Source organism: Perognathus longimembris, chromosome 3 (assembly GCF_023159225.1).
Source record: "Perognathus longimembris pacificus isolate PPM17 chromosome 3, ASM2315922v1, whole genome shotgun sequence".
In the NCBI taxonomy this organism is placed as follows: Eukaryota; Metazoa; Chordata; class Mammalia; order Rodentia; family Heteromyidae; genus Perognathus; species Perognathus longimembris.
Genome location: NC_063163.1, coordinates 110,907,447 through 110,921,963, shown reverse-complemented (window position 1 = coordinate 110,921,963; position 14,517 = coordinate 110,907,447). Strand labels below are relative to the sequence as shown.

Sequence of the window (14,517 nt, the reverse complement as noted above, 5' to 3'; positions counted from 1 at the left end):
AACATCTCTCCATTTCCCTCCTATTTAGATTTTTGCCTCCTCTATTCATCTCCTTTTTACAAGTCATAAAGACAATCTATTTTCATTTCTTGCCTATTAGTTCACCTTCAGCAAGCCTGAAAAGCACTCTTCATGGTGAACATGAAATTGTTGGTTTGAATGAGGTTGTCAGGTACTTCCTAATAATCAAATCTGACCTCAGCTTCCTTCCAACATCCTCACCTCTCACCCACCATGATCTGTCTTTGTTTGTTTGTTTTTTGCCAGTCCTGGGCCTTGAACTCAGGGCATGAGCACTGTCCCTGGCTTCTTTTTGCTCAAGACTAGCACTCTGCCACTTGAGCCACAGTGCTACTTCTGGCCATTTTCTGTATATGTGGTGCTGGGGAATCGAACCCAGGGCTTCATGTATACAAGGCAAACACTCTTGCCACTAGGCCATATTCCCAGACCTTGAAGTGCCAGACTTTGAAGTCAGGCCCCACTTTACCACGTGAACCTGAGATAAGCAGGCCCTGTGAGCAGACCCAGGGCAAGCTTATTAGGGCCCAGCCAGTCAAGAACTCTAACCGCTGGGAATGCTTAACTCTAACAGCCCCCAGAGTGCCTCGAGCCCTGTGCCTCGAGCCCTGAGCCAATCAGATTTGTACTTGTGTCCTGGTCTTGCTTGCTTGAACACCTGATTGCTGTAACTTTGTTTTTTTGTCTTGCTTGAACACCTGATGGCTGTAACTTTGTTTTTTGCCTTTATAAGCCCTGTGTAATCGCAGCTCGAGGCTCCCTCCCAACCTCTGCTGTGTCGGTGGGAAGGACGAGGCCCAAGTTGCAGCTCGCTTGAATAAAGCCTTGCCTTGCTTTTGCATTTCGGAACGTCTGAGTCTCGGTGGCCTTCTTGGTGGTCGTTTTCGCAACTTGGCACACACCCTCATCTGTCTTTTATTATAAATCTCCTTGACCTATTAGCACCCCTCCAGTTAGGGATAGCTGAGTGACAAGAGTTCTGACTACAAAGACATAAGGGAGAAGGGATTTGTGTGTGTGTGTGTGTGTGTGTGTGTGTGTGTGTGTGTGTGTGTGTGTGTGCTGCGCTTGGAGCTTGAACTAGCACTGTTTCTGAGCTTCTTGGTTCAAGGCTAATGCTCTACCACTTGAGCCACAGCCCCACTCCTGGCTTTTGGATACTTATTTGAAGTTAAGAGTCTCACAGACCTTCCTGCCTGGGTTGGATTCAAACCCTGATCCTCAGCTCTCAGCATCTTGAGTAGGAATGATTTATAGGCATGAGCACTGGTAGAGACTCTGGTTTTTTAAGTCCTTTTTGTTGGTACAATTAAGTTTGTTTTGTAACCAATGAGATTTTTCTTTTTGTCAGTCCTGGGGCTTAAACTCAGGTCTAAGTACTGTCCTTGTCTTCCTTTTGCTCAAGGCTAGCACTCTACCACTTGAGCAACAGCGCCACTTACAGCTTTTTCTGTTTATGTGGTGCTGAGGAATTGAACCCAGGGCTTCATGCATGCTAGACAAGCACTCTACCGCTAAGACACATTCCCAGCCCCAAGGGATTTTCTTTTTCTTGATAAGCCAGTAAAGATGCTGGTATTTGGGTACATATGAGTTGAATGTTGAACTTGAAATGCAAATGAAATGATAGTTTTCTGTTTTTATCTGATTTCATGAGAAAAACAAGTAAATCAAGGTATGAAAATAAAACACATTTAGCTTCAGAGTATTATTGGCTGATTTATTTTGACAAGTGTTTAAATTATTTAGCTCTCCTGGATTTATTTGATTTTAATTATTTATGACAGCACACTGTAGTGCATTAGTAAATGTCTTAAAGAATGTTTTGTAAAATGGGCAGGATCTCTGTAGCAATATCACTGTAACTCTGCCATTTAATTTCTGCTGACAAGTGGGTTGAGTTTGTGTGGATAATTGTAAAAAAAACATTAAGGGACAGTGCTCAGGCTATTGATTACAGATGATACTACCTGCTTTTTCAATTCTTCATGCTACTATAGTCGTTCAATACTTTGCAAAACTGTCAGCAAGCAGTTCGAGGAGATTTTTTTTTTTACCTCATAAGCCTTAAAATACCACCTTTATGGCACTTAGTGCTGAATATCCAAATTTCATCAGTTCTTACCTAACTTTTGAACCATAGCATTGTGTGTGTGTGTGTGTGTGTGTGTGTGTGTGTGTGCGCGTGTGCCAGTACTGGGACTTGAACTCAGGGTCTGAATGCTGTCTCTTAACTTTTTTTTTCTTTTTGTTCAAGGCTGGTACTTTTACACTTAAGCCACAGCTACACTTCTGGCTTTTTGGTAGATAATTGGAGATAAGAGTCTTATGCACATGCTGGTGATCCCCAGATCTCAACCTCCTGAGAAGCTAGGGTTACAGGTGTGAGCCACTGATACCCAGCTCATTTTCATTCATTCATTCGTTCTTCTTTTTTTTTTTTTTTTTGCCAATCCTGGGGATTGAACTCAGGCCTGAGCACTGTCCCTGGCTTCCTTTTGCTCAAGGCTAGCACTCTACCATTTGAGCCACAGCACCACTTCTAGCTTTTTCTGTTTATGTGGTGCTGAGAATTGAACCTAGGGCTTTATGCATGCTAGGCAAACACTCTACCACTACCACATTCCCAGCCCCCATTTTCATTATTTCTTACTAATTTTAGAAGTTGGATGGACCAGGAAAGGAATTCAGCCAATGATATCTGAAAATAAGAGGAAGAGATATCTCTCAAGACTTGGACAGAAAAGGAGTAAGTGGGAACTGAGTAGGACTTTACTCCTAAGATCATTTAGTGTTGTGTATAAGTTTCACTTCCCATGTCCCTCATTAAATTGTAAACCATCTGAAGACAAGAACTAAGTGAGCTGGGTACCTGTGGCTCATGCCCATAATCCTAGCTACTCAAAGAGACTGAGATCTGGATAACCATGGCTTGAAGCCAGCCTGGAATGAAAAGTTCACTAGATTCTATTTCCAAAATAACCAATAAAAAGGCAAAGCAGGGCTGGGAATGTGGCTTAGTGGTAGAGTGCTTGCCTAGCATGCATGAAGTTCTGGGTTCGATTCCTCAGTACCACATACCAGAAAAAGGCAGAAGTGATGCTGTGGGTTTAGTGGCAGAGCACTAACCTGGAGCAAAAGAATCGTAAGGACAGTGCTCAGGCCCTGAGTTCAAGCCCCAGGATTGTCAAAAGGAAAGCAAAGCACAGCCATGACTCAAGTAGTAGAGTACCAGCAGATCACATTTGAGGCTCAGAGTTCCAGTCCCAGTACTACCCAAATTAAAAAAGAAACTCAGTCTGATTTGTTCTTGCATTCTTTCTGCCACTCAGCGGAACAAATGGCCAAAGCATGTTTGGAAATCAAGGATACGTGGGTAAAAAATATCTTTCAAATTGTGAACATCACAGATCACATACTGAAGTGTAGTCAGTGTGTCATCTGTATTCATCCAATACCTGGTCAATTGATTTTCAATCATCCTGTATTTAGATACTTCAAACAAAGTTGCTATCCAAGCATATTGGGTTATTGATTCATTGTGCCTAATGACAAGCGACTCTGATGTTTTCATTTGTGTGGTACCTTGTGTACTTTGGTCATACAAATCAATTGGCATTGATCAGTATTCTCAGATCATCTCTGAAAGAGAAAATCAGGATGCTGACCTACAACAAGACAGTATTGTGTCTGGGTGCTGGTGGCTCATGCCTGTAATCCTAGCTATTCAGGAGGCTGAGATCTGAGAATGGCAGTTCAAAGCCAGCCTAACCAAGATTATCCAACAAAAGCCAGAAGTGGAGCTGTGGTTCCAGTGTTATAGTGCTAACCTTGAGTAATAAAGCTCAGGGACAGTGTCCAGACCCTGAGTTCAAGCCCCAGGGCACGCACGCGCACACACGTGCGCACACACATACACACACATAGTGTTTTGTCTGTGAGCTTCAAGAATAGTAGCAATAAATGCATTACATACACAGGATGCTACAAATAAGATGCTTTAAAACAAGGCTTTAAAAATGAAGCCCTTGGGGCTGGTAAAGTGCTTGCGTCACATGCATGAAGCCCTGGGTTCAATTCCTCAGCAGCACATATATAGAAAATGGCCCAGAAGTGGTGCTGTGGCTCAAGTGGCAGAGTACTAGCCTTGAGTAAAAAGAAGCCAAGGACAGTGCTCAGGCCCTGAGTTCAAGCTCCAAAACTGGCAAAAAAAGAAAAAGAAAAACAAGAGGCCTTAAATATGACCTTTAAATACAGATTATATTTAGAAAATTACCATTGACTGTTTATAGAACTATCCAAAGGCATTGGTTCTAGATAAAAGACGTCAATCTGTTTTTAATTCATGTACTTATGTATTTGTTCATTTACTAACTGATACATGATACATGAAAACATAAAAGTTACACTCATCAATGGAGTACCATGTACTATTTTAAACACGCACACATACATTGCATAATGTTTAAATAAGGTTAACTGTAGCTATCTTCTCAAATACTTATCATCTCTTTACATTCAAAGTACTTACATCTAACTTGTTTTTTTTTTTTGGTCATTCATGAGGCTTGAGCTCAGGGCCTGGGTGCTGTCCCTGAGCTTCATCGCTCAAAGCTAGTGCTCTACCACTTTGAGCCGCAGGCCCACTTCTGGTTTTCTGGTGATTAACTGGAGATGAGTTTCCCAGACTCTTCTGCTTCTGCTGGCTTTGAACTGCATTCTCAGAGCTCAGCCTCCTGAGTAGCTAGGATTCCAGATGCGAGCCACCAGCACCTGGCTTTCTTCTAGCTTTTCTTCATTTATTTTAAAAATATTTATTTGTCTATTTATTTTCAATGCAGGGGATTAGAACTCAGAACCTCATGAATGCTAGGCTAGCGCTCTATCACTAAATTGCACCCCCAGCACTCTTCTAGCTTTCTGAATTGTCCATTATAGATATCTATAGCGACTACATGGTGCCATAGGGCACCAGAGTTTGGGAAAAAGTCATGTCTCTCTCTCCCGGTCTGAGAGGTCTGCCATCAGAACAGAAATATCCTTATATTACTTTCTCTTGAAATCTTGAGAATCATCTCTTTCATCTTTGAGACCTTAATTACACCATGTCTAGAGGGTTGACTTAGGTAAGTGACATCTGACTGGTGACTTTCACCTTCCTGCACTGGGATATTTATATCCTTCTCTCAGTTTGGGAAGTTTTCTGTTATTATTTCTTTGAATGAGCCTTCTTCCAACAGAAGGAAGAATTAGTAGACTTGACTCAGACACTAAGGGGACACTAAATTAGTCATGCATTAAATGTCAAAGACACAGAGCCTGCTTGGGAAGTGGGTGGATAGGACCTAGGCCCTCTCCACCCTGTGTCTGACCCACAAGTGCCCAGGTGTCTGCTCTTCCTCATGGCCAGTCTGTAACTTGGTGGGCTTTGGTGTTGGGTCTCACTATGAGGGTTTGTCCCCTGCTCTCCAGCAGGTGGAGTCTAACTACCTGTTCTTCTGTCTGATGTTGGAAGAAAATGGAGGTTACAGCCAGCTGCCTGGTCTTGAGGCAGCTCCAGAGGTTTTCCTGTAGCTTTTAAACCCAGAACTGGGACAGATCTAAGCCCTGAACTTCGTTCTATCTCCCTTTCCAAGCAGGGGGCTTTGCTTGCTGTGCTGAGCCATTTGAAGTTGGAGGAGGAGTGAGGAAAGGAATTCATCTTTTTGTCCTGTGTTTTTCATTATGTCTTTTTATTTTCTTATACTAAAAGCAATGTCTTTTTTTATTTCCTTATACTATTGCCTCAGACTTAATTGATCTAATCAGGTTGTAAAGACGGTCCGATGAAATAAGTAGCTATTCCATTTGGTGTGCCTGTGGGTAGATGATCACAGAAGAATCTTAAAACTTTTTTTTATTGTTGTTATAAAAGTGATATTCAGGGCTGGGAATGTGGCTTAGTGGTAGAGTGCCTAGCATGCATGAAGCCCTGGGTTTGACTCCTCAGTACCACATAAACCGAAAAAAAAAAAACCAGAATTGGCACTGTGGCTCAAGTGGTAAACTTCTAGCCTTGAGCAAAAGAAGCTCAGGGATGGTGCCCAGGCCCAGAGTTCCAGCACCAGCGCGCACGCGCGCGCACACACACACACACACACACACACACACACAGTATTGGCATATAACCTATGTTTCTCCTCTTGTCTATTTTATTTTTGTTTGTTTCCATGATTTAATTCTTATTGATTGCCTGGTAGGCACAAAAGCATATATACATGTGTATGAATGTGTAAAGATATTTAGTTATTGGTGGCTTCTATTAAGAGGGAATCAGAGTCTCACCTATTCAAAATATGCACTATGCATACACCTTACCACTGGGGTACATACACATACCAACCTCCATTATACTCTGTCAGGATCCTATACTTTCAGTCAATGTTTACAAACTAAATACAACAAGCAAGTTGAATTAGTAAGGAGAGACCTTGTTTGAAAGAATTATTGCAAGTCAGGAAGTAGAAGGAAAAGGTGGCTTGACTCTCAGTAGATCAGAGAATATTTATTACCCCTGGGGTGGGTTTACTGTTAGGAGAGGCTTATGCTATGGTTCAGCTGGGGTGGGTGAAAGTTCAGAGACTTTGGTTATAGCTGGATGTGGTGGTTCATACCTGTAATCCTAGTTCTGGGGGAGGTTGAAACTAGAGATCCGAGTTCAAGGCCACCTTGAGCTGCATAGTAAAATCTGTCTCAAAAACAACTTTTTGGGAGAGGGAAGAGGGAACAAGGGAGGAGGTAACAAACAGTACAAGAAATGTATCCAATGCCTAACATGAAACTGTAACCCCTCTGTTACATCACTTTGACAATAAATAAGAAAAATAAAAAATAAAAAACTTTTTTTTTTTCCTTTTCAAGTATTTGGTCAGAGGGACTGGCAGCTCAGCCTCTCCTCCACAAACCAAAGAACAGGAATTTGGAGAGTCTGAGAGGTAACAAGGGGTATTTCTTCATCTCACAGAAGTTGTAACCCTTTGCCTGGGGCCAGCGGCTCATGCCTGTAATCCCAGCACTCCAGAAACTGAGATTTGAGGGTGGAGGTTGGAGGTAAAGTCAGTGAGACTTTTATTTCCAATTAATCACCAGAAAACCCGGAAGTGGCACTGTGGCTCAAGGTGCTAGAGCACTAGCCTTGAGTAAAGAGCTCAGGGACAGTACCCAGGCCCGAGTTCAAGCCCTATTACCAACCACCCCCCCCCAAAAAAAAAAAATCATAGCAAAGGAGGTATTTCCTCACGCTTGTCCTTTACAGGAAGGTGAAGTAGGAGATGTCTTAATCAGCTTTCCAGGAGCTGAATTAGATGTTGCCAAAGTACGGGCTTTAGTGGGGGTAGTTGTCACAAAACAACATCATATTCAGTGTACCTCAAGATGTGGTTGTTTACCGGAAAGTCAGCAGAGCTCATCAGCTTTGGTCTTTGCCTCCAGCAAGAGGGAACAATTCAGGCAAGACATCAATGTAGTTAGTGAAAGTGAGAGGTAAATTTATTAGGAAATAAAGACTGCCCAAGAAAAGGAGACTCCATGTCTTGAGGCCAGGGGAAGATAGCACTGGAGTTCCTCTCCAGCCATCTTAGCATTGGCTGCAGGTTAAATAGAGAGAATTGGGGTAGGGGATGAGAAAGGTGTGTCTACCCAAAACTATCTTCTCCAAGGTGTGGCCAGGTAGACTACAAGCTCAGTTTTTAATCTCTAAATGAAATCTCCGGAAGTTATCACTTTATCCTAGGGACTAGACCTCCTGAGGGGTGGTTTTCTTTTTTCTTTGGCTGTTTCCGTTAAAGAAGGTGGCTTTGCCTGTTGGACAGGACTCATGGATCTTCTTTTTCCTGGAGCCCAAGGCAGCAGGGACTAGCTCAGCTCAAGGGACACAGACACAAAGACATTGGGGGCGGGGGCGTTTCGCTAATTCACAGGGCCCAACAACAAAAGCACATTTTGGGTAAGAGGTGGAGATGGCAGAGGGGAAACAAAACAGCCAATAGGCTGAAAGCCGAAGGGAGGGAGGGAGAGAGGGAGGGCGGACAGGAGGGGACCGGAGGTGCGGGGAGAGGCCGGCGGGTCCTTGCAGTTGGCAAAGTTCTTTCTTGGGTTCGGGCGCCCTGGGAACCGGGCACCAATCGCCTGAGCTCACCTCGTTTACTGGTTTCCAGCAAGGAGCCATAAAACCCTGAAATGCACGCTGGGTGTCGTCCAACACGGATGCCAAACTGCAACGTGTATAGAAATATATAATTTATATATTCATATTTTTATAACCTTTCTTCCCCCGGCTTGCCCGGGAGGTACTGGGTTGTAATCTGCAAGCGCAGCTCGCCTTGGCCCTTGGCCGTTGGGACAGTTAATGATTTGTCGCCTAAGGAGCCCAGCCCCGGATCGAGAGGGACGCGAAGGACCAAGAGAGAGAGCGAGGAGCCGGGAGCCAGGCTCGGCCGAGTCCCCGGGTCCCCGGCGGGCTGCCGGCCGCACAGGCGCCGCCTCCTATCTTCCAGGCCCCGGCACTTCGGCGGGTTCCGGACGCGGAAAACGCGCGCGCCAAGTGGGGGGACCCCATGGAGGCTGACTCGGCGGCCAGCCCGAACCCTGGGGCTCCGGAGCCTCAGGCATCGGGAGCCCCGAGCACGATCGGCAGCGTGCTGTGCCGGATCCGTGGTAAAGTCTTCACCTGGTGAGTCGGGGCTCACCGGAGCCGGGAGCGCGCGGCGGCGGCGGCGGCGGCGGCCGGGGAGGTGGAGGAGGCGGAACGCGGCCCGGCCCGGCCCGACCCGGCCCGACCCGGCCCGGCCGGGCGGGCGAGCTGGGGACTCGCTCGCACGTGCCTACGCCGCCCCGGGGCCAAGGCGGCGGCGGTTTGGACTTTGGATCGGGGAGCAGGGGAGGATGTTGCGCTTCGCCTGGCTTCCTGAGGGCGCTTGGCTGCCCCTCGGCAGCGGTGGGGATGCATTTCAGGGGATGGGGTGGGGACCCCCGAGGACGCGGTTAGATCCCCCGCGCCCCGCGATGCTGTGAAGGAGGCGTGGTTGCACACCCGGGAGCTTGGCCGGTGGATGATCCCGGCTTCCTGGCCCTGTGCCCACATGCTCTCCGCCGCCAATCCCATCAGACTAGCCAGGGTGACCTTCCCCATCTGGGCTCACTCAGGTGAGGCGTCCACGGAAGTTTTGGGCTGTTGTACTGGGGTGGTGGTGCCGGGGGCGGGGGTGGGGTGGGGCTGCAGAACCTGCCTCGGATCTTGGGCTCCCGAGCGAGGTCACGGGCATCTCCGGGACTGGAGCGATTGAGAGGTTTTGAAGGAGTTGGCAGCGTCTTTGGAGAAAGCATTTCTGTGGCTAGTGGAAGACTCCATCCTGGAAATACAGGTCGTCCAGGACCTAAATAATGAAAGCCATTTACGGAGGGTTCACGGTGCGCCCTTAGCAACTGGTGTGGAAAATACCATGCCATCCTCAAGCACATCAAGGGGATGGCGAGCCTTGCCAGGAGCCGACCTGTAAGGGTTGTAGCCCGCAAGCCTGGGTCGAAACACTCCGTCGTCTCTCCCCACCGCTGGCACCTGGTGAAATAGGCATTTGCGTTTCCCCCCTTTTTATTGTATTTATTTATTCATTTGTGCTGCCATTGGGGCTTGAACTTGAACTCAGCCTAGATGCTTCTCTTGCTGGACTTCCCCTCCCCACCCCAATCCTGGGGCTTGAACCTGTCCTTGAGCTTCTTTTGCTCAAGGCTAGGATTCTGTTACTTGAGCCACAGCACACTTCTTGATTCTTCAGTGGTTAGTTGGAGATGGAGTCTCACTGTTTTGCCTGCCTGGGCTAGCCTTGAACCTCAATCCTCAGATCTCTGCCTGCTGAGTAGCTAGGATTATAGGCAGGAGCCACTGATGCCTAGCATTGGGCTTTTCCCCCCTCTTTTTCTTTCATTCTTTTATTTTTACTCAAGGCTAGCACACTGGCAGTTGAGCTACCTGTCCACTTTTGACTTTTTGGTGGTTAATTGGAAATAAGAATCTCATGGATTTTTCTTCCTGGGCCTGGCTTCCAACTGTGATCCTCAAATCTCAGCTTCCTGAGTAGCTAGGATTTCAGGCTATTTTCTCCCCTTTGCTTTTATGTATGTATGTATGTATGTATGTATGTATGTATGTATGTATGTATGTATGTATTCACTCATTCATTCATTCATTCATTCATTTAGTCAGTCATGGGGCTTGAACTCAGGGCCTGGGTGCTGTCCTTGAGCCCATTCACTGAAGGCTAGTACTCTAATACTTCGAGCCACAGCTCCACTTCTGGCTTTTTGGTGGTTAATTGGTGATAAGAATCTCATGGACTTTTCCAACTGCAACCCTCAGATCTCAGCCTCCTGAATACCTAAGATTACAGGCATGAGCCACCAGTGCCCACCTTTTCCCTTTTATGTTAACAAAATGAATTTCTCTTCAAAGCTAACATCCTAAAAAGCCATGCCATTTTCCAAACTAGATCAATAAAGGTGTATGCATTTTGCTTTATAAGTGGCTATAGTTTTAAATAGACTCCTTTACCTAAAAGGGAAAATTGGCCAAAATTCATCATGTGCCCTCCAATGTATATATCCTGGTAAAGTAGCTGTAAGTACTCAGCTGACAGGCACAGTGGAGGCCTGGATAAGGGCACAGATTCTAGGTTCAAATCTTGGCTTGTTGGCTTTAGGCAAATCACTTAATCTCTGTGCTCTAGAGCACTTTTCCACTTGTAAAATGCAGAACCTGTTGTGCTGAGCATTTAGCTAGGTCAGTGGTACAGAGCATGCTTAGAATGTGTAAGACCCTGGGTTCAATCCTTCACACACACACACACACACACACACACACTTCCTCCCCAGCCATGAGACAGCACAGAGAATTTCTTGGTTGACTGCCCCGCTGTGGGCAGAGTTCCTGGCATGGGTTCCCGGCCACCATCAGCTCTCATCATTTGTGGGTGATGGGAATGTGGAGTACTGCTTCAGGGGACACCAGGGGCTCCAAGGCTGGAACAGACAGTACAGCCGGCAATGTCAATTTAGCCAGGTGCAATAAGCACTTGCAGGGTTTTGTTTTTTAAATTCTCTTAGTATTCTATTATTTTTCCAGTTCTGACATTGTTTATAATCAGAAGAATCCACTACCCTCCGTGTATGAGATTTCTTCTTTTGCTAATGACTTTATTCTTTTTTTTTTTTTTTTTTTTTGGCCAGTCCTGGGCCTTGGACTCAGGGCCTGAGCACTGTCCCTGGCTTCTTCCCGCTCAAGGCTAGCACTCTGCCACTTGAGCCACAGCGCCGCTTCTGGCCGTTTTCTGTATATGTGGTGCTGGGGAATCGAACCTAGGGCCTCGTGTATCCGAGGCAGGCACTCTTGCCACTAGGCTATATCCCCAGCCTAATGACTTTATTCTTAACTTCTATTCTTCTATTATTAACTTCTAGTCTTAACTTTTCATTCTCCTGGTTACGTGATGGCTATGGACGGGTATCTTACATGGCACCTGGTGAGGGTATAGATTTTTTTTTTTAATCATACTCCTTTTGTAGTGCAGTGTTGGACAGGGCTTATTTATTCAACAGACCTTGAACATGAGCAGTAGTCTAGAGCCTAGATTCATTTCTTTGGCTATGACACTGAATAGTATTTAGTGCCTGCTCTCAAGAAGGTGCATGATCAAATTATAGTAACAAGGTATGGTAATTGCCATACACGTAAGTACAAAGTTTAGTGAGGACCCAAAGCAGGGCAGAGATCAAAGATCAGACTTCTCAGTGAGCTGGGCTGGGGAACTTGAAGCATGAAGTCAGAGTTTCTCATGGAGACAGATGAGGAGGAAGAGGAGTGCAGGCTCAGAGGGCTGCAAGCCCAAGGACCTGCACGTAGTTCAATGTGAGGAGGGCACGGGCTGGAGGAGAATGAAGACAAGCTTGTAGATTTGCATGTTTATTCTTTGTTCTTAAGTAGCAAAGGGCTGGTATGACCCTTTGCTTTCTCTAGAGCCAGTCTTTTAGCTGGGATTTACTAGACAGCTTTCATCTATTCACTTGACAAACTCCTACTGTGTACTTGCTGTGTTCACAGCTCAACTAAACTAGAAGGTATTGTTCTGTACTGGATAGTGTTATTTACTCAAAGAAGAAGCTCAAGGGGTGGTGGGGGGGGGTGAGGGACTTTTTGTTCCATGTGCAGTTCAGGGAGTTGAGTAACCCTAGGTCCTACCAATCTTGATCTGTTCTCTTCCCTGTACTGCATTCCCCTTTTTATTGTGAGATTAGAAAATTTCGGGCTGGGAATGTGGCTTAGTGATAGGGTGTTTGTCTAGCATGCATGAAGCCCTGGGTTGATTCCTCAACACTACATAAACAGAAAAGGCCAGGAGTGGCACTGTGGCTCAAGTGGTAGAGTGCTAGCCTTGAGCAAAAGAAGCTCAGGGACAGTGCTCAGGCCCTGAGTTCAAGCCTCAAGACTGGCAAAAAAAAAAAAAAGTTCAATGCAAAATGTGTTGAAACACTATTTACAACAAGTCATTAAAACTAGAGAGTTTTCAACATATTTTGCATTGAACTTTTTTTTTTTTTTTTTTTTTGGCCAGTCCTGGGCCTTGGACTCAGGGCCTGAGCAATGTCCCTGGCTTCTTTTTGCTCAAGGCTAGCACTCAGCCACTTGAGCCACAGCGCCACTTCTGACCGTTTTCTATATATGTGGTGATGGGGAATCGAACCTAGGGCTTCATGTATGTGAGGCAAGCACTCTTGCCACTAGGCCATATCCCCAGCCTACTTAGGAACTTTCTTGTCCTGGCTGACTTTGAACCGTGATCCGCAGATCTCAGCCTGCTGAGTAGCTTGTAGTAGATCTTTGCAGAGAATTGTAGGACCATCACTAAACCAGAAGATTTTGGGGTCTGTTTGGAGTAAAGAGCATTGTCTAAGCTTTTAACTGTGGTTTCTAGTGAGAGTAAGCTAAGCGCAAGCTCAAGCTGAATGAGGCTGACTTTGTGTACCTATAGCAGGAGCCCCGATGGGTTAAGTTGGGCCATCCTTTGCTGACTTCCTGCTCTCTTAGAGTACTGTACTTGCAGCCCCATTTGTTGCAAGACTTCTGTGGAAACTGAAGCATGGAGGGCTTAGGTTCTTGTCCCTAGCAGTAGTCTGGCCCTACATTCTGTACCTTTTCCTTTGTACTGCACTGCTTCTTATGAGATGGTCAGCAAACAAGATTACAGGCCTTGGGCAATCTCCCATCTTCCCTGGCTTGCTCTGGGCTGTTTCTATCTATAGGGGTGCCAGAGAATATGTATATCACAGGAAAACTATGCATCTTATTTATCATCATTTAATTTTTTTTTTACTTTGGTCGGTTGTGGGGCTTGAACTCAGGGCCTGGACTCTGTCCTTGAGCTCTTTCACTCAAGGCTAGTGCTCTACCATTTTGAACCACTGCACCACTTCTGGCTTTCTGGTGGTTAATTGGAGATGAGTCTCACAGATTTTCACTTAATATTTTTTAGGTTCTTAATGCATGGAAGTGTATTCCTCATATTTTCTGGCTCATGACACACTCTCAGTGTTATCCCACGAATGGATCAGTTGATTCGCGAATGTAATAAGTTCTCCCAAATCCACTATCAGCCCTAAAACTAGAATTTACATGACTAATGATCATGCCCTTCTCCCTGTCACTCCAGATAATTGTTTTTTTTTTTTTTTTTTTTTTACCATTCCCTTGCTCCAGTTTTTCTAGAGTTTTCTATCTCTGTGTATTTTGAAAAGGTATGTTTTGAAGTTGGGTGCTGTTATGTTGCCTGTAATCTCAGTATTTGGGAGACTGAGGCAGGAAGATCTTAAGTTTGAGGCCAGTCTGGGCTACAGTAAAACTCTGTGTCAGATAAAGAAATAAGTGGTATGAATTTAATTTTTTTCACTTTATTAAAAAATACCATAAAGTATGTAATCCATTGAGATTTCCCTCTTATTTCACATTTACTAAAATTGCTGCATATTGTTGTGTGATGCTACAGAATACTCAGTAAGTAGTGTCTTTCCTGAAGGTACATATTTTACATTCTTTCTGTTAATGAGCACTTAATATTTTCCAGGGACTTTTGTTTGTTTTGACCAGTACTCAGTTTTATTTTTTGCTAGTCCTGGGGTTTGAATTCAGGGCCTGGGCACTGTCCTGCACTTTTGTACTCAAAGCTAGTGTGCTACCATTTTGAACCACAACACTATTTCTGGCTTTTTTTTTGGGCAATTAATTGGAGTTTAGTCTCATGGATTGTTTTTCTCTGCCCAGGCTGGCTTTGAACCACGATCTTCACACCACAGCTTCCTGAGTAGCTAGGATTGCCTGTGCTCAGCTGCATTAGTTAATTTTGAGGCAGGCTGGGCTGAGTTATGATTCTCCTACTTGTGCTTCCCATGGCACTGGGGATGGCAGGTGTGGGC

The 14,517-nt window shown here is 45.3% G+C and overlaps 1 protein-coding gene across 1 annotated transcript in view; it reads left to right on the top strand.

The window, feature by feature from the left end:
* The first annotated feature begins 8,146 nt into the window (after nucleotides 1–8,146).
* Slc35f2 (solute carrier family 35 member F2) overlaps nucleotides 8,147–14,517 on the top strand; it is a 28,963-nt gene continuing 22,592 nt past the window's right edge. The window contains exon 1 of the mRNA XM_048343778.1: nucleotides 8,147–8,731. Within this exon, the coding sequence (XP_048199735.1) occupies nucleotides 8,616–8,731 (116 nt within the window). The 5' untranslated portion in view covers nucleotides 8,147–8,615. The remainder of the gene's footprint in view (nucleotides 8,732–14,517) is intronic.